At 34.0% G+C, this 27,316-nt stretch overlaps 1 protein-coding gene across 6 annotated transcripts in view; it reads right to left on the bottom strand.

Annotated features, from left to right (window-relative positions):
- Positions 1–27,316, bottom strand: part of Nlgn1 (neuroligin 1) — a 668,458-nt gene that overhangs the window by 439,749 nt on the left and 201,393 nt on the right. For all 6 annotated transcript variants that reach the window (XM_071615837.1, XM_071615836.1, XM_027942191.2 and 3 more), the window contains one exon: positions 24,984–25,136. In XM_071615837.1, the coding sequence (XP_071471938.1) occupies positions 24,984–25,136 (153 nt within the window). The remainder of the gene's footprint in view (positions 1–24,983; positions 25,137–27,316) is intronic.

A 27,316-nucleotide genomic window follows, 5' to 3' on the forward strand; every position in this document is an offset into this window, starting at 1 on the left:
ATAATATTGAATAACAATTGCATAGATTATTTTGAGTCCTAGAAAATTATATTTTATTATTTCCTAAATTGCAAATAGAGCTTTCCACAATATAGTTTTAAATAGTTGTGTTTCATTCATTATATGGATTCAGTTTCCTCAATATTTCCTACCTATATGGTATCATCATATTTTAAAAAATAATAAAGCAACCATGTGTTCTAAATAAATGCATAATGCCAATCTATTTTGTTGGAAAGGACATAGAAATGAGAGTCATATATTTTCTCGAGGCTCATTTCATAAATAACTTGCCTGTTGTGCACTGCAGTTGATGCTGTAGGCATATCAAACCACTAACCTATTGTTTATTATAGATCCATTTTGTCATTTTGATGGTACAGATTCTAGTATGGCAATCTTCTTTCCTCTCTCTGCTTCACTGGCTACATGACTTCCCTTGGCTAAGACCATATCGGAACATACACTTGAATGTCATAAGTTATGAAAGCCTGGGAGCTGAATGAGAATCCTATTAACTGATCTATGAAATTAGAGAATTATAAATCTTGGTGAATCCAGGTTGGGCTATGTATATATAGCTTAGTGTATTAAATACGTATCTTTAACATGCTCAAATAAGTCCAAGTAAACATCATTTAAACACATTGAAACAGATTGATAAATTGATTGAACATAAAGCCTTTTTTTTTTTTTAAACCACACACTGTTCCCCTGATAATTCTATAACTTGCTGAAAATAATCTGGTAATATTATTGTCACTCAGTGGGGCATCCTTGAATCAATTAACTATTTACTGTAGTTAAAGAGGAAACATAATAGATAATTTTGAAACATTACAGACTTGACTATGCTCAAGGCCAAATAGTAAAAGGGGCTGAATGTTAACCACTAGACAATACTAGGACAAAAGAATAAACAAAAATCCGAATGAAAGAAACTTGAGAAAACAAATCAATATTAATCTTACCAAAGAATAGGTGTTGTTCAAAGGGTACAAATTTTCAATAGAGTAAAAATACTCTATTGTTTACTAGAAGTTTGATAAAAGAGCAGATTTTAAAGTTTTCTCACCACACACACACACACAAATAGTAATTGTAGTTAGTAATGCACGCTTTAGGTTGACTATGGTAATTAATATACATTATATATGCATATCAAAAATCATGCTGTGTGCTATACAATGTATACTTTTTTATCAATTAAATATTTTTAAAAAACGATAATTCACATCTGAAACTGATACATGTTTAAATTAGGGAATTCTCTCTAGCTTGACTACTTCCCTAAACTCCAAAAAATGAATCCAATTACCAAGTAAAAATCTCTTCTTTGATATCTCACAGGCATTTCAAATTTCATGTGTCCAAAACTGAGCTGCTATTTTGCCGCCACGAAGTCATTCCTTCTGTTACGGTCTCCTTCTCAGCACACGGAAGCTCCCTCTTGCTGTGACTAAGAGCATCCCATCCTTGATTGATTTCATTCACCCTTTCAATTTCTGTAAACTCTGCCTTCAAAACATCCAGCATCCCACCACTTTTCACTGCCTCCACACTCCCCACCCTCATTCAAGGCCCTGCGGTATTCTGCCTAGACTATTTCAGTTGCCTCCATTCTAGACTCTTGCTCCCTTTAACACAAAAGTCCAAGAGAGTACTGTTTGGAAGCAATTCAAGACATGGCATTATACGTTCAGAATCTTCAATGCCTCTCCATATTAGTCAGAAAAAAATGTCAAAATTCTTTGTAGTGTCAACTCTACATCACCTACCCTCATTCTCCATAGTGTAACTGACTTCAGGCCAAGGTGCAGGCTCTCACATACACTAGTCACTCTCTTGCTCAATTCCTTTGCTTTCCCCTCTGCCTAAATCACTCTTCCTCCAGATACAGAAATGGGCTGGTCTTTCAACAGACTTTTCTTTCTACCCTGTGCTATTCCATTTTCAAATTTCCTGTCCACCCTCCATGACTTATCTTTTCCTTGGAATCTGTCACTTTAAAACATAATTTACAATTTACCTACTTTTAATTGCCTTTCTCTTCTTATTAAGATAAGAAGTACAACAGGTAAGAATTTTTAATCTTCTATTCATTGCAGTGTCTCCAGTACCTAGAACAGTACCTACCTTGATAAGGTATTCTGTGAGTATTTGCTGGATGAATGCTGAAAAACTCTTACTACCTAGGACAGTTCCCACTCATTTGCTTTATCACTGAGAAGGGACCCCTGTTTCTGAACACATACCTTAAGATCTCCTAAATTCACAAGGGACTACAAAAATATTCGAGTTATAATGAATATTAGTGCATTTGAAAAACCAGATCTGCAATGTTAAAATTAATAAATATCTAAATAAGTGCCTACATGATGTGACAGCTAACCAAATTTTGACTCTCTATGTGTGTATGTGTGTTTGTGTTTAATAAGTAATTTCAAATCCAAGGAGTAAAATAAATCATTCTCACAAACTCAAGATCATAAAAATTATAAAACATCCTTGGATTTTCTTTTTGCTAAGCAAACAAAATATTAATTTGATATGATGGTTAATTTTATTTGTCAACTTAACTGGGCTATGTGATACCCAGATAGCTGGTGAAGAAATATTTCTGATTAAGCCTGCGATTTGTTTTTTCAGAAAAGATTAGTATTTGCATCACTGGAATGAAGAAAGAAGATCTGCTTTCCCCACTGTAGGCAGATATCATCCAACTTGCTGTGGGTGTAAACGGGAAAAACCATGCAAAGCAAGTCTGCTTGAACTGGGTTATCCATCTTCTCTCAATCTTGGGCATCAACACATGGAATTCTTAGCCCTCAGACTCAGGCTGAATTACATCACCATCTCTCCTGGTTCTTCACCTCACAGATGACTGATGGTACAACTTCTCAGCCTCCATGATCATGGGAGTCAATCCTCACAGAATCTCACAGACACACACACACACACACACATACACACACACACACACAACAAAACAAAATTTTTAAGATTTTTGTCCCTTTCTTTTCCATGCTTTCAAATCTGTGGTGAGTTAAATATATGTTTACCATTACCTTTTTCTTATTTTCAGCTCTGATAATAACATGCTGCTTACCATTTTCTCCATGTCCTGACCTTGGACACTTTGGGATCACTGACTCATACTCATTCTTTATAATCCAGCACAGGAATCCTCTCCCCCAGGCAATTTTCCTCACTGATCCTCTGCCCTGCCTGACTCTCAGATAATAGCTCCAATTTGTTGACCTTAAATACACTGTGTTTATTTGGGTCTCTTCGTCAGCCTACAGACTTCACATAATCTGGATTTCACTTTCTCTCCAACTTCACCCACTGGCTTCCTTTCTGTGGTCTAACTACTTACAATATAAGAACCAGGGCCCATTCTTCTCTCTTCTCCTAGAACGCTTTGTCTCCTTATCAGATCTTGAAATGACTGACTCCTTAGGTAGTAACATGATGGCCTTGATGCTGGACCATTTTATCTGACCACCTAATCTAAAACAGATTTTCTGTATTTGTATCTGGGCATCATAGTATTTTATTCACAGTAATTATCATTCTCTGATGTCATTCTATCTGTTTCCTTTGTTTCCTACACATTTCCCCCATTCCCATATGGAATACTGTCACCACAAATCAGTAACATCTTTCCTGTTTATTGGGCCCTAAGTGTATATTACAAGATCTGGCACCTAATGAGTGATAAATAAATATTTGTTCAAAAAATAGGAGAATGAATGTACCTATTTGATGTATGCGTTTACATGGTTCTTAACACTTCAGAGTGGAAGGACTGTGTCTCACTGATCTTTGTATCCCAAATGTCAAGAATGGATAAATTAAATACTCAGTAATTATTTTTTGAATAAATGAGTATCCATGAATCATCAGGAATAGCCTCAGCAGAAGCCCTTATTTTCAAAACACTGCAAACTAACATTTCCAAAAACAACATTTAGTTAGAATGTCCAGATGAAACTCTGAGAAATGAGACACAGCAAATGTAAGTATTTTGTGGATGATCAAATGACAAAGGCATCATGGCTGAGATGGCAATGCTCATGTCATAGTCTGTATGCTTCCCTATGTGCCCAGCCCTCTTGCAGTTAGCTGGAACTGTCCCTCACTCTAGCCAAAGCTCTAGGTTACTTTGGGATGCAATGAAAAGGCAAAGTGCCATCCTGTGGTTGCTCTTCCTCTGCGCTAGGAAGTGAGGAGGCCAAGTATTGAGAAGGCAGAGACATGGGATCAAGAGTAAGGCCCTGACCCAGAGAACTGGCACATGAAGGACAGTTGAACAGGAGAGTATTTTGTATTTTCAAAACAATTGGAGTGAACAAGAAATAGTTGTATTTTTTGGTCATATTTAGCTACTAACATTCTGAGTTTATTATTCCTACAGCAGAACTTAGTCTGTCCTAACAGAGAGATTCATTCCCTTTAAACACATGCTTGAAGCCAATGAACTTCTTGTTTTAAAAACACTACATATGTATCGATCTATATGCTGCTACTATAACAACACCCTTGAGGTCAGCTAATTTTATAAAGAAAAGAAGTTTACTAAGTTTATAGTTTCTCAAGATTCAAGGATATAGAGCTAGCTATCACCTCAGCTCTGGAGTGAATGTAAAGCCAGGAACATGTACAGGAGGAAATGATCATACTGCCAGACATGAATCCGGAGATCAATTTAAGGTTCAGGCTCAGGTTTGTATAACAGCTTTCTTTCATGAGAATAAATTCAATAAATTCAATCCCATGAGAACTAGCCCAATCTCTTACAAAGGCAGCACCCCTAGGAGGACCAATAAACCTCCCATCATCTTCACATTGCCATGTTACAGACCAAGCCTCCCACACTTGAACCCATAGGGCACAAACCACATCAACACTCCAGCAAAATTTATATTCAGATTGTAAATCGCATTAATTTGTCAGTTTCTTTATGTTTGTGTTTGTGTGTGTGTGTGTGTGTGTGTGTGTGTGTGTAAATATGGCTCATTGGTCGGTGTCAAGAAAATTAGGAGATATTTCAATCTGAGCTGTGACTCAAAAAGAACTCTACTTTACTCTACGTCACACCAACTTTAAAAACCAAAACCAAAGTCTAGGATTAGGCTCCCTTAGTTATCTAGAAAGAACATATTTTATAGCAAAAGATTGCTACTATTTTATCTGGGAGTATGAGATTACAAATAAAAATGAGGATATGGTATTGGGTGTGCCTGTAATCCCAGCAAAAATGGAGGCTGAGGAAGGAGGATAGCAGGTTAAAGGCCAGCCACACCAATTTAGCGAACCATGTCTCAAAATTTAAAAAAAAAATAAAAATAAAAAGGTTGGAGATGAAGCTCACTGGTAACTTGTCCTTGGGTTCAATCCCCAGTACTGGGGGGAAGTGGGGGAATAATATGGTGATTTCAATTACATCATTTCACAGAACTAATCCTCTTAGATCTACTTCTCATTAGTGGGAAATAGCATGTCAATCACCGTATAAATAAAGTCCACGTTAAACAGAGATGAGCATCCAACTAATTTGGCAGGGAATTTCTTGAGCTTTGAAGAACATGGTGTAAGTATCAATTATTTGTCACAATAGAAGGTCTTACATGTTAGAAAAAAAATGAAATAAAAGGGAAAAACCTTAAATAATAATACATTTTACTAATATTAGCTAATCTCTACGTCAAATCTGAGCAAAGGATATAAAAGTCACAGTGAAAGTTGAAATAGAATAAAATGGCATATTCTTTCTTTTCTTTTTTTCTTTTTTTGGATGCAATACTGGCGATTGAGCCCAGGGATGCTCTATCACTGAGCTACATCCCGGATCCTTTGTATTTTTTGAGACAGGGTCTCTCTAAATTGCCAAGAAACTTGAAATCCTGGTCCCTCAGCCAGGAGTAGCTGGGATTACAGGCATGCACCACCCCACCATCTGCTAAAAAGGCATAGTTTTCTTATGTTTTTATCCCATGAACTATAAAAGGGACACACACACACACACACACACACACACACACCTATATCTTTTCATTTGCTCAGTATTGTCCTTTAAGAATAAATGATCAAACTTTAAATTTATTTTTAAAAATTAATAAGTGTAATCATGCTCTCAGCATTTTAAAACATCTCTTAAAATGTACTTTGGAAAAAAAAGAATTCTCAATAGTCTGAAATGTATAAAAGTACAATTTTAATTCTTATGAACTGAATGAAAAATGAAGAATATATTTTATATGGAGATCTTAATTTCTCCACTCTTTTACTTGTTCTTTGGTTGGCAGTTTTCTGTATTCTTCTCTTGGGCATGATTGAGTCTAAGTGGCTATTTGGGCCCACTTTAAGACTTCCAGATTGTTGGATTGGGTTTTTATGCTCACAGAGTTGAAAGAACCACATAAGAGTTGAATCTGCTCTAACAAAATCATGGAATTCATTTGTTAGTCAGTGAAAAATATTTTCAGAGATGTATTAGACATATTAAAATGGCTACCAACTATCAATAAAAAGAAAATTTTCAGACTGTAATCTTAGTACACAATGTCAGCCATCCATAGTATTGACAGAGTCTTTACCCCAGGGTGACATACCATGATCCTTAGGGATGGGGCAAGGAAATGACAAAATCTACATTTATTCTCTCTTTTTTTTTAAAAAAAATATTTTAGTTATAGATGAACACAATATCTTCGTTATTGTTTATTTAATTTTATGTGGTGCTGAGGATCAAACCGGGTGCCTCACAGGTGAGAGGCAAGCGTTCTGCCACTGTGTCACAACCCCAGCCCTATTTATTCTCTTTTTATAAGAGAATAAAGAAACACAGCTTTTTAAACACACAGGGTGAAACTTTAAACTTCCCTGGGTATGTAAATCAAACATGTCATTTAATCAAGCACTTTAATATACACCTGTCATATATGGTGCTGGAGGTCTCCCAAGTAGGCAGGACTTGACTCAGCAGCCTGTACTGCCTGCTTGGCTTTCATTGTTCTAAGGCATACTTAAGATTACATGAGCCTAGTTAAGTGGATTTAGTGCCTATGTTAGCTAATTTTAATAAAACTAGCATTCACATGGGGGCAAGTAGCTTCAAAGGATCCTTGCAAATAAACCACAGATTGAAGATTTTATAAGTACCAATGAGTCATATAAAAATGGCAAAGCTGACATTTTTTTTCTCTTTGCTTTTAAAAATGAGCTTGTGGCCCACAATATTACAAAGTAGAAACCATGACAATTTAATCTTATTTGACAAGAATTCAGCCCTCAGAATTATCAAGAAGACTATTATATAGATTTAAATACACTACAATTAACAATGAACTGCTTTTTAAATGTGTTACTGCACTTCTGTGTCTGTGAGAATTGTCCTTTTCAGCTGTAACAACCATTAAAACCAAACATTAAACTGCTCCTAAGTCTTCCAAACCTCTGGATGACAAAATGAAAAATGAATATCTTAAAAACAATGGAGATTTTTTTCTGAGCACATATATTTTAAAAAGAGGATTTGTTTTAAAAGTTATACTATAAAGCAGAATTACTATTTTAAAATACTAATTCCATCTTTAAATTTGTATCTTCCATGTATTATATATATATATATATAATATTATTATATGAATGGTATGGTATATTATTACCTTGGTAAATGTATATAATTTACAAATGCTTCTGTGAATTAAGTGTTCTTGCTTCAAATATTTCTACTAACCGATGTAGGTAATCTAACATTTAATTTTAATAGTCTAGAACTCTGTGCTATTCAATGTGGTAGCTACTAGGCACAGGTTACTACTGAGCACTTAAAAGGTGGCTCATAGTACTGAGGAACTGCAGTTATAAATTTTATTTCATTTTAGTTTATTTAAATTTTAAAAATAAAGCAGTGCAAATAATGTTTCCTGTTATACATAACTGTACTGTTTGATAGAGTGATATTTTACTTCAGCTGTGGAAACTTAGCATCTGAATTGAGATGTTCTTTAAGTATAGACCATACTTCAAACTATAAAAATGCAAATTATCGTATTAGTAAATTTATGTTGATTCAATTTAGAAATATTCTGGATATATGAGCTTGAATGGGATAAATATTTAAAGTTAATTTTATCTACTTCCTTTGCTTTTCTTTAATGTGACTATTATATAATTTAAAATTATATATGTGGATTGCAGTTTATTTCTATGAGCTAATACTGGTCCAGAGGCAGCAGGTGATGGATAGAAATATTTACAACAAGAATATTTAAAATAAAATAGAAGACAGTGAAGACATCGATAAATTTCTTAAGTCATATGAGCTGCCCAGATTGAGTCAGGAAGACACACACAATTTAAACAGACCAATAACAAAGGAAGAAATAGAAGAAGCCATCAAAAGACTACCAACCAAAAAAAGCCCTGGACCAGATGGGTATACAGCGGAGTTTTACAAAACCTTCAAAGAAGAATTAATACCAATACTTTTCAAGCTATTTCAAGAAATAGAAAAAGAAGGAGCTCTTCCAAATTCATTCTATGAGGCCAACATCACCCTGATCCCGAAACCAGACAAAGACACTTCAAAGAAAGAAAACTACAGACCAATATCTCTAATGAACATAGATGCAAAAATTCTCAATAAAATCCTGGCGAATCGAATACAAAAGCATATCAAAAAAATTGTGCACCATGATCAAGTAGGATTCATCCCTGGGATGCAAGGTTGGTTCAATATACGGAAATCAATAAATATTATTCACCACATCAATAGACTTAAAGATAAGAACCATATGATCGTCTCGATAGATGCAGAAAAATCATTCCACAAAGTACAGCATCCTTTTATGTTCAAAACACTAGAAAAACTGGGGATAACAGGAACTTACCTCAACATTGTAAAAGCTATATATGCTAAGCCTCAGGCTAGCATCATTCTAAATGGAGAAAAACTGAAGGCATTCCCGCTAAAATCTGGAACAAGACAGGGATGCCCTCTCTCACCATTTCTATTTAATTTAGTCCTTGAAATACTAGCCAGAGCAATTAGACAGACAAAAGAAATTAAAGGCATAAAAATAGGAAAAGAAGAACTTAAAATATCACTATTTGCGGACGATATGATCCTATACTTAGAAGACCCAAAAGGGTCTACAAAGAAACTACTAGAACTAATAAATGAATTCAGCAAAGTGGCAGGATATAAAATCAACACGCATAAATCAAAGGCATTCCTGTATATCAGTAACAAAACTTCTGAAATGGAAATGAGGAAAACCACCCCATTCACAATATCCTCAAAAAAAATAAAATACTTGGGAATCAACCTAACAAAAGAGGTGAAAGATTTATACAATGAAAACTACAGAACCCTAAAGAGAGAGATAGAAGAAGATCTTAGAAGATGGAAAAATGTACCCTGTTCATGGATAGGCAGAACCAACATCATCAAAATGGTGATATTACCCAAAGTTCTCTACAGGTTCAACGCAATGCCAATCAAAATCCCAACGGCATTTCTGGTAGAAATAGATAAAGCTATCATGAAATTCATATGGAAAAACAAAAGACCCAGAATAGCAAAAGCAATTCTAAGCAGGAAGCGTGAATCGGGAGGTATAGCGATACCAGATTTCAAACTGTACTACAGAGCAATAGTAACAAAAACAGCATGGTACTGGTACCAAAACAGGCAGGTGGATCAATGGTACAGAATAGAGGACACAGAGACCAATCCACAAAATTACAACTTTCTTATATTTGATAAAGGCGCTAAAAGCATGCAATGGAGAAAGGATAGCATCTTCAACAAATGGTGCTGGGAAAACTGGAAATCCATATGCAACAAAATGAAGCTGAACCCCTTTCTCTCGCCATGCACAAAAGTAAATTCAAAATGGATCAAGGACCTAGATATCAAATCAGAGACTCTGCACCTGATAGAAGAAAAAGTTGGCTCCGATCTACACATTGTGGGGTCGGGCTCCAAATTCCTTAATAGGACGCCCATAGTACAAAAGTTAATAACTAGAATCAACAAATGGGACTTACTCAAACTAAAAAGTTTTTTCTCAGCAAGAGAAACAATAAGAGAGGTAAATAGGGAACCTACATCCTGGGAACAAATCTTTACTCCTCACACTTCAGATAGAGCCCTAATATCCAGAATATACAAAGAACTCAAAAAATTAAACAACAAGATAACAAACAACCCTATCAACAAATGGGCTAAGGACCTGAACAGACACTTCTCAGAGGAGGACATACAATCTATCAATAAGTACATGAAAAAATGCTCACCATCTCTAGCAGTCAGAGAAATGCAAAGCAAAACCACCCTAAGATACCATCTCACTCCAGTAAGATTGGCAGCCATTATGAAGTCAAGCAACAATAAGTGCTGGCGAGGATGTGGGGAAAAGGGTACACTTGTACATTGCTGGTGGAACTGCAAACTGGTGCGGCCAATATGGAATGCAGTATGGAGATTCCTAGGAAAGCTGGGAATGGAACCACCATTTGACCCAGCTATCGCCCTTCTCGGTCTATTCCCTGAGGACCTTAAAAGAGCATACTATAGGGATACTGCCACATCAATGATCATGGCAGCACAATTCACAATAGCTAGACTTTGGAATCAACCCAGATGCCCTTCAATAGATGAATGGATTAAAAAACTGTGGCATTTATACACAATGGAGTATTACGCAGCACTAAAAAATGACAAAATCATGGATTTTGCAGGGAAATGGATGGCATTAGAGCAGATTATGCTAAGTGAAGCTAGCCAATCCTTAAAAAACAAATGCCAAATGTCTTCTTTGATATAAAGAGAGCAACTAAGATCAGAACAGGGAAGAAGAGCATGAGGAAAAGATTAACATTAAACAGAGACGAGTGGGGGGAGAGAAAGGGAGAGAGAAGGGAAACTATGGAAATGGAAGGATACCCTCATTGTTACACAAAATTACATATAAGAGTTTGTGAGGGGAAAGGGGGAAAAAAAACAAGGGAGAGAATTAAACAACAGCAGATGGGGTAGAGAGGGAAGATGAGAGGGAAGGGGAGGGGGGATAGTAGGGGATAGGAAAGGTAGGAGAATACAACAGTCACTAATATGGTATTATGTAAAAAGGTGGATGTGTAACCGATGTGATTCTGCAACTTGTATTTGGGGTAAAAAATGGGAGTTCATAACCCACTTGAATCAAATGTATGGAAGATGATATGTCATGAGCTTTGTAATGTTTTGAACAACCAATTAAAAAAAAATTAGATAACATTAAAAAAAAAGAATATTTAAAAGAAGAGACTCATTAAAAGATTCAAGACTAGACTAATAGACCAGTTTTCAACTTAAAAGGTGTACATGTGCAAATTTTAATATAAAAATATTTTAAATTCAGATTCATTGAACTCAACTAGGAATTTCTGTGGTTATCTACTGTACAACATTTGAGTTACACACAATTAATTAATTATTTGGGCAATAAGTTTCAGTTATCTAATTTTAATTTTATTTCTAAAAAATAGATTTTTTACCACTATATGAAGGCTGGAACAAAAAGCAAAAGATAGGAAAAATGATGATATTTTAAAGATATCTTTTAAATAATATTTTAATAGCTCTTTTAAAGAGAATAATAGGAAAATTTTGGGTTTCTTGATCATATGATACTAGTGTTTTTAAAATATCCAAATAAATTATCCTTTTCTTTTAAGGATAGCTGACAAATCAAGCTAACTACAGAACTACTCTTCTTTTTAATCAAATTCACTGACTCATTCCTCCACACTAATGGGGCAGAAAAGTGAAATAGTCAGTAGTTTTCTCATACGAAACAATATCAGTTAGAAAATTCATCTTTGGAATGCACACATATGGAGAAATGACCTCTATGTAATACTTTTTATAAATCTCTGTCTTAGGTCTCTTGGCCATTGGTTTCTCTGGCAACGCCATCTGGAGGCTGACACTGGGAACAGGTAGAGAAAAGGTAACTCATGGGGTAGATGGTTCTGACGAACAGAGCACATTAGAGTCTGGGTCATGAATAAGCTTGAACTACAGGGTTGGAACTATTTCTATCTTAAAGCATTTATATCATAGAATTCTGTTTTTCTAATTGTCCCTTAAAATATGAAGTCTTACATGAGAAACTTCTTTTGAATGCTTACGGCTTAGAATACCTTTGATTTCTCAGAAAAGCTGCTCTATTTCACATCCCTTCTGATGTTAATAAAAATAAATAAACCCTGATAGAGTTTCTGCTGCAAGTCTGCATGCATCAGCTCTGGAAATGTTGAGACTTTTTATTCTCCTTCTCTTCTACCTTCCTTAGCCTTGATTCATTACGTACATGACCATAATTTTATTGTATGTCCTCCCACAAAACTGTCACAAATACTCTCTGGAAAAAGGATAGGCAAAAATAGGTAAATGAATTACTTATTTAATTACTGCTATAAATATAGAATTATATAGACTGTGGTGAAATATTACTTAAGAGATATGTGGATTTTATTCTAACAGTGCAGATTAGCCTAGAATCAGATAAAAGCATTGGATGCCTGATCTGTGGTCCTTCTAAACATGTTCTTTCAGAAAATAAATCCATCATTGCTGGGTGTGGTGGTGCACACCTGTAATCCCAGAAGCTTGGAAGCCTGAGGCAGGAGGATCAGTAGTTCAATGCCAGCTTTAGCAGGAGCGAGGCACGAAGCAACTCAGTGAGACCCTGTCTTTAAATAAAATACAAAAAATAGGGCTGGGGATGTGGCTCCTTAGTTAAGTGCCCCTGAGTTCAATTCTCAATACCAAGAAAGAAAGTAAAAAAAAGAAAAGAAATCCATCATGAGCCTCAGACTGTAAACTGTTTTAGTAAATATGACACAGATTGTCTAGAACAAAAGGGCCCAAAACACAATCTGAAAAACAAATTTCTTGTGACATGAAGCAGATACAATTGTGGTATATTTCAAGGGAAAACACTATCAATTGAAAGAATCTATTTTTTTTACTCAAATTTAATAATGCATCTTTCTTAAATCTTATTTTCATGCAAAGTAAAAAAAAACTTCAGTATTTTAGCATAATTAAATAATATGAAATCACTACATAGCTTTTTTCTCAGAAAAAAAAATGTTGCTCCTGATTATGGTATTATTACCACAAAGAATTCTTTTAATAATTTCTATTTGAGTGTGTCACATATTTGCCAAGATAACTGACTTCTCTAGGAAATACACCTTTTCTTTTCTTTCCAGAGCTCAAATAAAAGAAGCCAGCAAATATTTTAACACAAATTAATACTCTCTTGGATATGTCTCATCTCAGTGACATGCCTTGGCTCTTTAGAAAGCTTTTGAGAAGGTGACTTTACCAATATGTAAGTCAGTTGGAAAATATTACTTGTTTCAGGTTCAGGAAATTTTTCTAAAAATAGCAATTCATTTTACAGTCCTCACTGTATATGGTTCCATTAAAAGACATGGAACAGAGAGGTGGCAGAGAGGGCAATCAAGAGTTAAAGATCTCTTGTACCAAACTCAGTCTATTTGTGACAGCAGTTGAGCACCTGTAATTCAATTCAAGAGTGATGAGGTATCAGAAGGAAAAGTTAAAGAAACTACAAAAAGGATTTTCTTTTTCCCCTTGTCATTATAAAAGAGCAACCTTAACTTGAGTCTGAAAATCCTTTAGGTACCAGAGTCTATTATATATATTGTTCCACTACAAAAGACACTTCTCTAAAGGACTTGGGAAGATTTTTACTACTTCTAATGGAACAAATGGGGGGTACCATTAACAAGGTTTTATCTCATTTATGTGAGACCTGAAGTGAGGACTTTGTATACAGATGCCTAGTTCAGTTACCTACCAACATTTTCCACCACCTCTTTTCTCTGTAACCCTAGAAATACTTAATCCTGAGAAGAGGACACAGTGCATTCATTTACATGTTGATTGATGACTTTTGTGTACAGAGTACCCTGCCAGTCTTAAAGAAATTGGATAACTAGATAAGGCCCAGTATTTATACTCTGGTTTAGGTGGCAAGACATTCGCCATATTCAGCAGTTAATATATATGCCAATATCTGGAATTGGCTTCATGCATGCCAAAGTGAATACTGGGCTGAAAGAGAGAGAACAGAGGAGTCAACTGACCCCAGGATTGAAGGTAGGGTGATATTGGGGCTATGATGATTCAGATGGATATATGTGGCAAAAGTAAATAGTTGGAACTGAGCCTGGTAGGTGATAAAAAGTCTAGCCTGGAAGAGACTTCACAGAGACCAATAGGTCTTATGGTTCAGGTCTTAAGTGTCCCCTACAGGGTTGTATGCCAGCTGGTGCCAGGATGTGGCAGAATCTTTAGGAGTTGGGGCCAGCAGATGAATGTTAGCTCACTGGGGGCATGCCCTAGGAGGGGATATTGAATTCTGACCCTTATGCTCCTCTCTCTTTGCTTTCCAGTCACCATGAGATGAACAATTGTTTCACTAAGCAGTCCCTGACATAACATTCTGCCTTGCCATATACCCAAACAATAGGGTCAAGCAATTATGGGCTACAACTTCTGAGACTAGTAGCCAAACAAAACCCTCTTCCTTTTAAGTTGATTTTCTCAGGTATTTTGTCACAGAGACAGAAACCTGACTAACAAAGAAGTGAAAGGTCGCTAAGAAAAGGAACAACGCTTTGAAAAGACATGGAATGGCAGGAAAGATCTAAAAAGGAGCCCAGATTCAGTAAGAACCATTTAGTAATGGGGAACAGAGGAAAAGGTAAAGAAAATCCATGCTCTTGTGAATTTTTAAAGTAGATTTCTGGTTGTGATGTGAGATGGAATGGCTTGTGAGTAAATCTGTAGGATCGGGGCTCAGCTAGAAGCCCATCTGGTTTCCTAAAGTGAGGAGGTAGGAGCAATGGGAATACAGAGAAGGAGACTGATAAAAGGTATTTTTTTTTTAAACTGAACAGTACTAATTTAACCTAAAAAGACAAAAACAAAGGAGCAATAGCTAAATGTTTACTCAGTAAGTACTTCAAAGAAAGTCTTCAGAAAGGGAAAGAGAAAGAATAAACAAGTTGTGAGGGCAGATGAAATTGCAGTCTATTTTTAAGGCAAATCAGCCACAGTGGGTGGAACCCCAAGGATCATAGTACTAGGTAAGGGCAAGGTGGGGCGTCCTGCTGTTTCTCTTGTTGAGGAAGCATCACAGGACAGAAAAAGCTATTCAAATTCAGAAGAAAAGGGGCAGGGGAGCAAGATCTATGCTGTCATTTTCTCATTTTTTGGAATAGAGGGGAAAATTGACCTTGCTTGAGAAAAAGACCCATATCTTCATTTAAGGAAAAAAAATAATATGTGTAATTGATTACTTTTCATGGCTTTTTCTTAGAACCAAAAGATGAGAAGGAAGAGAATCTTTATGCGGTCTATAAAGACGGAAAATGACTCTCCTATTTTCTTGGTCTATGGATTCAGTATCTAGGTAAGGGCTAATGATCTCAAACCTTCTCCCTCTGTATTTCCCATTTCTTTTTTTTTTTTTTTTTAATTTTTTTTAGTGGCCAATGGATCTTTATTTTATTTATTTATTTTTATGTGGTGCTGAGGATTGAACCCAGTGCCTCACACATGCTGGGCAAGTGCTCTATGGCTGAGCCACAACCCCAGCCCCAGTATTTCCCATTTCAAAAACCACATTTGCAGGCTGGGGTTGTGGTTCAGTGGTATAGCACTTGTCTGGCATGTGCGAGGCATTGGGTTCAATTCTCAGCACCACATATTAAAAAATAAACAAAATAAACGTCTATCAACAACTAAAAAAATATATATTAAAAAACCAAATATGCTCATTTCATTTACAGAAAGCATTTTGTATTTTATTTTTTTGCAGGTGATCTCTCTATTTGGAATTTTGCATTTTTTACCTCAGCTGCTTGTTTAACAATTTATCCAGTTTCTAATTATCTTACCACTTTTTAAATTGTTTTGAAATATTTTATCCATATTTGAATATTTAACTTTGCAAATGCACAGGTAAAAATGCTCCCCAAAACTCCATCAGCATGAGAAGCACAAAAGAGGCCTTTCCTTAAATTTTCGGTCTATACTTAACCTCTACCAACATTTATAGAGGTGAGATTTTGTCTTAGCATTCCATTCTTTAGGAAATACAACTTAACAAAATTTGTATTAATGTTTAATGTTTTTCCTCACTGTGAATTGTAGAGATGGATTGAGTCTGATTTTTTTCAACATTGTGAACACCAACTACTTGAACCTTATAGCAGGCACTTAACAAATGCTTGCGGAATTAATGACTGACACATGAATGAATGAAATAAAGGATAACTTCTTCAAAAATGAAGTTCAGTATCTTTTTGTATATGGTTTTCTAGGTTGCAATACTTTGTGTACCTTGAAACAGGTCTTCAGTTCTGACCCCAGAAGGATGCCTTCACTAGGAATGAGGAAAATTTATTTCATGTTGTATAACTTTATTCAAAATAACTGATATTAAAACTCAAGAAAGTCATAAACAATAGTCTCCCAACTGAATTTGCAAAAAGACTATTTAAGATAATTAATAAAAATGCATCTTTTTTAGGACAACTCAGAGAGCTTAAATGAGGCTATTTTAATAACAAAGAAACATTATAATGTTAAGAAGATATCATAGTAGAGATTCTTGCATTATAATCTCTTATATCATGCCAGCCTATGAAATAATATGAATCCCATTGATCTATAGTTATTCAAGGCAGAAATTCAAATGAACTTTCCATGAAGGTGTTTTGATTAATTCCATTCTCAAAAAAAAAAAAAAAGGAGTGAAAATTATAAAGATCTCTGTTTGTCTGTGTCAATGACAGATTCCCACACTCACCTGAGCCAGCCAAGATTCTATGAGCAAAATTCTGCCTCAGATACTGATGAAAAACCATCTCAATTTAAGGTCTAGGCTTTTTGTTTCTTTAACAGAATGTCTACTTTGATTAAGGTCTAGGCTTACCTGAAATTTAAAAAAAAAAAAAAAAAAAGAATCTTGCATTAATCTGCTCAATGTCCTATAATTATTTCCCATTGTTCTTAGAGATACTAAATCTTTAGCAAAGTGCCACACAGGCTACTATTTTTGTCTTCAATCTTAGTTAAGAGTGCCCATGCTTTTCTCACAGTATTCCAACTGGGTTTGCACAGGTCCTTAACAAGCCAGGACTCCTCTTTCCTCTGGCTTTCTTCAGTACTCCCTTTTTTGCCTCCCCCTCCTCTCTATGATCACATTGGATCAACATCTGTTGATTCTCCAGATCCAGTTTAAATTCATTCCACAAATATTTTCTGAGCAAATACCACGTGCCAGGGACTGTAGGAGTCTTTAGAGAGTTAGACAATAATAAAACAAACAATACTAATATAAACAAGAACAATCAGGGATGATAGATATAGCACAGAATTTTAAAAGGAAGATAACTTGTGTGACATTTGGGCTCTTTTTAGATTGAACATAAATTGCCTCTGAGTAGATGATATCCAAACCACAATCAGAAAAATAAGGAACTGGCCCTATGAAGATCCAGGGTGGAAAGAACAGCACACATAAAATACCTAAAATGGAATGAGTTTGGGACATACAAAGAGTGAAAGAATTGTGCTGGAACAGAGAAAAACATGTGAGATGAAGTGAGAGATCCCAGCCAGGACTTGTTCGTGCTGGGTTTTGCCAGACAAGGCAGGAAGGAAGTTTAATTTTATTTTAAGTGAATAATGGGAAGCCAATGGAGGATGTTAAGCAAAGAAGTGAGCTGGTGTAGTTCATGCTTTTAAAAGATAATCTGATTTTGCAATGTGGAGAATGAATTACAGGTAGACAGCAAAAATGAAAGAGGGAGACAATGTAGGAAGTTGAGGGAGACAATGTAGGAATTTCAGGGAGATGTGGCCGAGTTTGGTAACGGGGGAAATAGAAAGAAGGACAGATCCAGGATTGTGTTAGAATAATTCAATAAGAACATCTGATGGACTATGTGTCGAACATGGAGAGCTGAATCAGAAAATATCAAGTTTTGCTGGATGGTCCATATAGATGGCAAGGCAATGCCACCCACATAGCGCTGTGCTGAAGAGAAGGTTCACTTAATATTACTTGATTTGAATGACTGACTAAGATACTTAGCTTCTCTGCTTTTTTTTTTTTTTTTTTTTGCATTTATAAAATCTGGAAAGTTGCAACCTTACCTCATATGGCTTCTGTGAGAATTTAATATTGTTGTTCAAGAAAACTGCTTAAAACAAGTTTTGGAATATAATAAGTCCCCGATGAATGTGGCTATTATTATTATTGCTGTTGTTGCAATTATTATTATAACCTGTTATTATAACACAAATGTGGAAGGCAATGAAATAAGGGAGCCTGAGGAATTCAGCACGTTCCAGCCACATTAAGATTGAGATATTCATTAGCCATCCACCTGGGGGTGGGAGGCAGAGGCACAGAAAAGGCTGGTGTTCTGAGGAATGGTCAGTCCTGAAGATGCAGTTTTTTCAGGCGTAGATGTAGAAAATCACTTCTACAGAGAAAGACTGAGAGAGATTAGAACAGAGAAGCGGCTATGGAATTGGTAATCTCGAAGTCCTGAGGATTCTCAACAAGGATTTTCTCAGTGGAATCTAAGAAATGGAAACCCGAATGTCACCTCCCCAGGAAACCTTTTTTGAGATTCTGTAATAGACTAGCTCCTTTTTCATTGAACTTGTCTTTTCTCTAGAATTCATATTGGTAATCTCAAAGGGAGCTGGGAGTTGACTTTTCACTAAACCGTTATCTACGTTATCTACATGCCTTCTCTAATTGCTAGTAAGATAGCAGGCACCATGTCTATCTTGTTTTTCATAATAATCACAATAATTAATAAAATGTCTAGGCATATGATTACTCAATTTATAATGAACAAATATAGGTAAAACACATTTTTTTCTTCTTTTAACTAATATCAACATTAACTAATGTAGTTACTTTCAGGTTATTTCTAAATTTTCAGAATAACTAAATAGTTGGCTGTGTTCCAAGCCTCCTAATATCATTTTGGAAGGAGTAGATGGAAGAAAAATAATGAAGAGATGGTTTACTTTGCACAGCATCATTACCTATCTAAAGTTCTTTTTTTTTTTTTTTTTTATTCCCACAATACAAACAGTATCTACACTCAGGGAGCTCATTTTAACACTCAATCTAAAGTTGATTACCATCTAATCATTGACAAAAAAAAAAAAAAAAAAAAAAAAAAAAACCCAGTTGAGACAACTGTTAGAAAGAAATCCATGAACCAAATTAATGTCCATTTTTCTAAATTGGCTTTGGCCTTATCTTAATAAAAGTGAAATCACCAAATATCTTAGCTCTATTGCATTGGTTAGCTATTTGCTGAAATGACAGTATGAAAATTGTAAGCATTTATTATTATTATGTTTGTGAGTTTTACGGAGTGTTGCTATGAATAATCACACACTGAAGACATTTTTGCATCTTCTAATAACATGAAGACTACCAGACAATCCCTTTATTGTTCCTGGTTCCAAGTAAAAACAATAAAACTCATGGGATACATTTGTCTGTATAGTGAGGGTAAACATTTGTTTTTTGATTCTTATGTATGTTTCTTCATATGATATTGATAATTATGATATTCAATTTAGTCTCCCTTTTACTGTGGTCCTTGAAAACTCCAACCTTACATGTTCATGGCCTAAGTCTCTGGGTCTTTTTCTATTTTTTATATATTACTATTCAAATATGATTTTTGAAACTAAATTATTTGTGTATGCATGTGTCACAAATTATTTCCACTTTCTCAAGATAGAAGGAGTATAAATAAATTAAAGAGAGGATGTCCTTCAGTCTTCCCTCTCCTCTCAAGGATAAACCACTCTTTGTGGTCTTGTTCAACTGCTACCAATTCCAGTAACCCATATTAACTCCAAGGACAAGCTAAAACCTTCTCCTTTTATGCCCCATGATCACACTGGGACACACTGTAGGATATAATCATCATATAAAATCCAATATTTGATTGTATACTACTCTTAAATATAAGGTCAAATTTGAGTGTTTTTGTTATTTTTTATAGGTTTTGATTTTTTTTATTTTATAATAAGACAGAAACAAAAATAATGCAAATAAGAATAAAAAATATTAAAATGTTATACTGCTTGAGGAAATAATATGCTTTGCTTTTTAAATCATGAGCAATATACAGATTTTACAAACCTTGCTCCTAGGCTGTTAGGATTAAAATATGAATTTCAGTCATGGCATCCCCATTAAGCTATTTGGTATATTCTATTTTTCTTTCCAATTTTGTTGTTCTGATTCCTTTTCTTATATGCAAAGTGAATTTATAATATAAAGGAATTAATAAACATATTAGAAACATATCAGAATACAATTACTACATTCTACTGATGGTTTATTTATCTCTCAATTAAATCAAAAGCTGTTTAAAAATAAGGATAGTGTTGTCCTTGCCTTTTATTTCTCATGCAAAATATAACTGCTGAAACAAGTGTTATTTGGTGACAGATAACACCAAAGTTATAGTTATTTCTGTCATTTGTCTGATAAAACTTGTAGCATTAATACAACCTAGTTATAAGAATCAACAAATTTCATTAACTAAGTCTAAAAGAATAAAAATAAATTTAGGAGTTTATTAAAACTGATAGGCAGTAAAGATAACAGATTATTATTTTAAATGATTTAGCCTTACATGACATTATAAAGTAAACTAAATGAAATTTGTCAAATACAAGTAGATGGGATACGGCTTCAAATTTTTTTAATGGGTGGGTGGTGTGGATACTGTTTTATTCATTAAAATATTTGATTAGATCTTTTTTAAAGAATTTGCAAGACTTCCACATATATATATCAGTAGCTTTGAAATATTTAAAGGCATATTTTCTATAATAAATAACATGGGCTAGAATTACAAATTGTATACTTGCCTCCCAAATATCCATATCAGGACAAAAGTGACTCATTACATTTCCACCAGATAAAGAATCTTATGTTTGCCCAAGTTAGATCCTTAGAGTGATGTTAAAATTTTTCTAAATTACTCTAAAATAACTTATAAATTTATTCTAAATATAGAGAGGTACTCAAAATACTTTTTAATACTAAATTACTTAATGCATTTTTTCATTTTTTTGAAACCTAAAAATACATTATCATTTAAGTAGTTTCTATTTTCAAAAAAGTTTGGTGCATAGTATCTCATCCAAACAGTAAATGATTCATTTAATACTCTCTTTCAATTTTGATCTGATCCAAAGGACCTTGGTGGAGGATCCAACACTGTACTCATTTATAATCATAAATCATAAATTATAGTTATAATTGAGTTATAATCAAATTATTTGATATTGATTCTTTTCCTCTTTAAGAACACATAATCAAAGCATTTCTCCCTAAATTACCAAAATGAAAATCTTTATTAATCATACAGTAGAATATTAAAAAGTATGTACTAACAATTATTCTAAATACATTTTAAAGGACTATGTAATGATAGATTAATTACCAGATAGTAAAGAAAGCAAATATGGAAAGAGTTTATACAAAACTGGCTAAAGACCAAAAAAATGTATATAGAAAGTAGCGGGAAAAAAAATCAAAACTCAGTGTATGAAACACGGCCAGCCAGAACTCAAACAAGACTTAGGGTAAAGTGGAGAAGTGAGGATGGAGCAGAGTCCTCCCTTGCCTTTCCTTTTTTGTCAATCTTATGATCAATTCTTATCACCTTTTGAGGAGGAGAAAACATACATAACACAATAATAGTCACACTGTACATCACTGTTCTAAACAAAATCATCAAAGGTGGAGGACATCAAAGCGTTTTTTTTTTCTTTCCTACTTTGTAATGAACAAAAATTTCTTTTTAAACATGAAATGCTTTAAACTGGAGTCTTGACCACCAGATAGTGGTATGAATTTTATTTCTGAAACATTATTATATTTCTACTTATCACCAAAAAAGTAAAGAAAAACAAGAAAGCAAAATGTTGTGCAAGACTTTTCCCCCTAGGATGGCAAATTCAAAGCAAGACTAATTACAGTATCTGTTCCAGACATACTGACATGTTGCCAGTTGCCTTCGAGCAATAGTCTTACAATTAGTTTGTTTGTAGGTTGGATCCCCCAAATTTGTTTTCTTCACAACAAAACAACCAAATCAAAACACAGTTCAGGATTTTCTCTAATGTGGGTTCAAATCTCATTTTCTGTGTAATTTACCCAAGTGCAAACTAGACAGCAATATTTTTGGAACCCACGCCGAATAAACCTTGGCTTACCTTGTTAGTGTTAGAGAAAAATAGTCATAAAAACAACCTCATAACTCTACAGTGCTCATTGCTGTGGTCCTGGGAAATGAGCTGTTGATGTGTTTTAGAGCGCCACTCATGCAAAGGGTGCTGAAACAAATGTTCTGATAATTTCTTTTTCATGAATTAATCTACTTACGTGTGCTTTAACAACACCCAACACATATTTTTGGAAGAAAGTAACAGAAGCCATATAGAATTAATGTCTTAAGTTATACCTCAAAGTGTTTTACTAACAAAGTTTTGTACTTTGTCATGTTGAAAGGTCAATAAAGGAAAATTTTGGCTGAGTATTATGTGTGTTTAGGAGGAAAAAAAAGAATTCAATATGGGCAAAACCAAGAATTCAGTAGAGTCAGAACAAGTATTTAACACTGAGAAAATCACCCCTCATCAACACTTACAATGTTTACCATTATACAAAGAACTCTTCAAGTTCTTCATCTGTTCTGCAATCCAACCATTCAGTGTGGCACATAAAGATAGATAACGGGCATGAAGGAAGGGCTCAAATTGGATCAATGTCCAGTCCTCACTACTTTTGAACACAGAAAAAGAAGAAAAGAAAGAAAAAGAGGGGAATGGGGGGGGGGGTCAGAGAAATAGCAAGGTATAGGGAGGGAAGAAAGGAAAGAAAGAAAGGGGGGAAAGGAAGGAAAGAAGGAAGGAGGGAGGGTGGGAAGGAAGGAAGGAAGGAAGGAAGGAAGGAAGGGTGGGTAAGTGGATAAAGAAGTAAAGCTTCAATCAACAAAACAACAAAGTTCATTTTTGCAAATTGCATTATATGTTGGTACAACCAATAAAAGAAAAGGGCAACATAATGTGTGGCCAAAGAGCTTAAAATAAATACATATATGACTGGCTGAACATCTAAGTCCTTGAAAACACTGTTACCACTATTGGTATTTAATTTTAAATTCTTCCTCTGCAAACTGGTCACTGCTCAGGATTTTCAACCTGCACCATTCAGAATATATGAGCATAATAACCAATGAAAATAACTCAATCATAAACAATATCATAAATTAAGTTAAAGTATTGAAGATAAGTGAAGACCCTTACATAAAGTGTTCTATAGGAAACAAACAAGACTTAGATATTTAAGAAAACTAGAAACTCTTCTGTATCTTGTAATATGCAGGGTTTTCATCGATGAGAAGACACTCATCCCAGCCTATTGAAATTATAAAACTACTGAATTGATGCAGAACTAGACACTCGAACCATGAATACTTGAGCAAAGCTACAGAAATATTTCAAGCCTACTTTGATACAATGTATCTATGCTATCACTCACCACTCTTTAAATTTCTAAATAGCAAACTAGAAAAAGATTAAGACCTCACCTTTACCCAAGACATATGAACTTGATTTACAGAAAATTAATGTATTTTATATTCTATGATTAGCATAAATGTGAAATTATGATTTCACAGAAGTTAGAATAATAATAGCTTCTACCAAAGAGGAAAAAACTTTTTTTTCTCAATATGGTTGGAATATACAACATCAAATAATCATAAAAGAGAAGGTATTCCAAAATATTTTTTAAATATTTTAGAATAAAGAAAGTGTGATATATTTTTATTTGTCCAAAAAAATTGATAGATTATACCTCTTGAATCTATATATCTGTAACTTTTGAGAACAATTAATATTAAAAAAATAAAAACTTTTGAGGTCAAATTATGCTTTTTAAGCAAATTCTGTTAATGAAAATATCATAGATATAGACGTTTACTAAATGACACAGCAATTTTACTCTGAACACTATAATAAAATTGGAGCAAATAACATTAAATTGAAAGGTTAGCACATTAGTTTTTTTTTAAGTTTATTACATAAAATAACATGCCTACCTCAGACTACCTGGAAAGACATTTTATAAATAATATTTCTCTATACTTTTCTTCAAAACTGAGGATCTGTATGTTGTATTTATTTTGTAGTTCCTTGGGGAACAGTATGCATTATTAAACTGAACTATGTCATTTTATGAAATCAATGTATGTTTTTCTAAATAATCCAATCAAAAAACATTGAGAACATATTTCTAATTATTATGGGACCAAAAAAGAAAGAAAAAAAAAAGCCTGCACAACAATAGCAAACAATCATTTCTCAAAGCCAGTCCAAACACATAATCAAGGAGAGAATATAAAATTGATTCTAAGGTCACCGCAAACCTTCAGCAATTTTATAGCATTGTAAAAAAGAAAAGTAGAAGAAGGAAAAATTCACCCAGGGACCAACTTTTTTTCCTAAGGCCTTGCCATTGTTACCTTTCACAGTCCTATAAAGCCAAACCAGGCAGTACATTCTCCAACAATGTGAGTGATTTCATTACCTTTTAGGTTTACATTTAAAAATCTTCCATAGCTATTCTTTGTCACATAGCTTGTGAACATTTATAGAACTCATTAGAACTATGAAAAATGTTGGTTCATAAAGATCCACAAACATAGAAGGAGTGAAACAAAGCCAAGCAAAACAAAATAAGTCAATAATAAATCAAAAACCATCGCATACTTCATGTATTAAATGTGAAAACAAAAAAGAAATTTCTTACCAAGTACCCCAAGCCGATAGTTGACAGTGATGACGATCACATTGCCATAGCTCGCCAGCACACTCCCATCGTATAAATTTCCAGTACCTTCCATGTATGAGCCACCATGGATATACACCATCACTGGCTTGGGACCTCCACTGTCCCGTATATCTGAAAAACAAATGGTTGGCAATTGTTCTTACCCTCAAAAAAACACAAATAACGAAGCAGAGAGTACATTTTTTATTTTAGGGGCAGAAGGCATGATTTTAATATAGGTCTTTAAATTGCTGGTTTTTTAAAAGTGTTTCTTAAGCAGCTCATGTTAAGAAACCATGGAGCAAGAGAGCAATTGTTTTCTATCTGAAATTTAGTTTACAAATTATAAACTAAATTAAAAACTTGAACAAATTGAAAGTGGTATGAATTTTAATGCATTTTAATTGATTCTGGAAGTGACAGTAAAACCCAAAGAAATAACCAATTGATAATGGCTCTTGGGCTACTTTTTAAAACTGATCTCATATGGAATTTATGAACCATAAGCTAAGGATGATGGTATCATTATTATTGTGAATAAACAATTTTTTCATTTTTTATTTACTGTAGACCTTTGTATCAAATGCAGTATGATTACATTAAGTCATTTATGCTTCCATTTGTGGACATTATTATAGTATTATACTATTCATTGCAAGAAGTTTCATTTTACTCTTTGCATAGTATTAAACAAATGTTTTGGCAGTGAAGTCATATGCATCTGAGCTTCTGTCACTGTTGTATTTAGGGGGAACGCCATTTAAATGATTTTTTTTTAGGAAGTTCTGACCATTCACTCATTCCACCTAACCTGAACCTTTGGGAGAACAGAACAATAAAATGATAATTTTCGTCTCTTTCTGTAGCTAACATACTCTTCTTATCCCTACTTTGGTGCTCAATTTTAATCATGTAACCTTGAAATAGGAGAAAGCTAAATTTGAGTGTAAAGTGACAAAATTTATGGTGAGCTTAAAGTGATTTCTATAACTTTGAATTTTGTCCAAGAATGTTTACTTTTCTAAAATGCATTTCTCACAATTGTGTAATTCTCAATAAGGTTATACGAATAACATATAAGGGAAATGTAAGAGAATTTTAATTAATATTATACATGCACTAATTTCTATAGGAAAAAGCTAACATATTATGGTTTTATTATGTAGATTAAAATATGATTTTGAATATATATATATATATATATATATATATATATATATATATGTATATATATATATAAACAAAACATTATTATTACATAGTAGCCCATGAGGTCTAATATCCAAAATTAAAATTATATCAAGTATATTATCTCTATTTTTATATCAATATTAAGGGTATCATTTAAGATTATGGGTTTGTTCCTTTGCTTCTAAAAAAAAGTTTTAATCAAATTAAATTCTCCTACAACTTCACATTTGAGGCACTAGTTTTCAGAATGAACTAACATGATACAAATTCATTGAAAGAACTGGTGATTATTTAGAGATTGGCTTACATTTCTTGTGAAAAATAATGACTAATTTGAATCCTTCCATTTTTCTACCATAATAGTAAAATGATTTCTATAAATGAAAAGTCACTTAGGAGCAGAATTTTAGCTCTGTTTGTCCAGATTTTCAAGTTGGGGAAATGTCTCATGGCAGAACTTAGAAACTTAATTTTTTAAAAAGACTATTTTAAATTGACTTAAAATCAGTGGGAAAATTTACCTTCCCACTCCTTTCCCCAAAGATGCACTTGAGAAGAATGTTTTGTTTTTAAGTAGTGAAAGGAAGATATTTTGATATCAAAATCATCTTCTAGATACAACTACATTTAAGAGGGAAAACCTGGATTTATTTTCTCTAGGAATCCTTGGGAGAGAAAATGGTATTCATTCCTATGTAAAGAATGGGGGGCTTGTGTTGTGGAGAAATTAGATTTACACCAAGGACATAATCCTTTTGAAATTGCTAAACTACAAACCTTAAATGCCTACTTTATACATACAGTTTTAGCTTCTTATTTTTCTACAGTGGTTGGCACTGAAGAAGCAATAATAAATTATTAAACTGAAATCATTAACTGACTGTTCACAGCAGACGTTGTACTCTGCTAATTGTATGCTTGGAGGTAGCACAGAGGGAGGCTGTTTCAGAATTCTTCTTTAATTAAAATTACATAGAATTACAAAGCACCAACTGTGAACAGTAATGAAATCTTGGTAGAACCATCCAGTTCACCTGGAAAACAATACAGAGAAGACCTGCCACATTTTATACCTAATAACTGAATGAAGTGGACATTGTTAGGAAGCATTGGAAACATGA

Source organism: Marmota flaviventris, chromosome 8, assembly GCF_047511675.1.
Source record: "Marmota flaviventris isolate mMarFla1 chromosome 8, mMarFla1.hap1, whole genome shotgun sequence".
In the NCBI taxonomy this organism is placed as follows: Eukaryota; Metazoa; Chordata; class Mammalia; order Rodentia; family Sciuridae; genus Marmota; species Marmota flaviventris.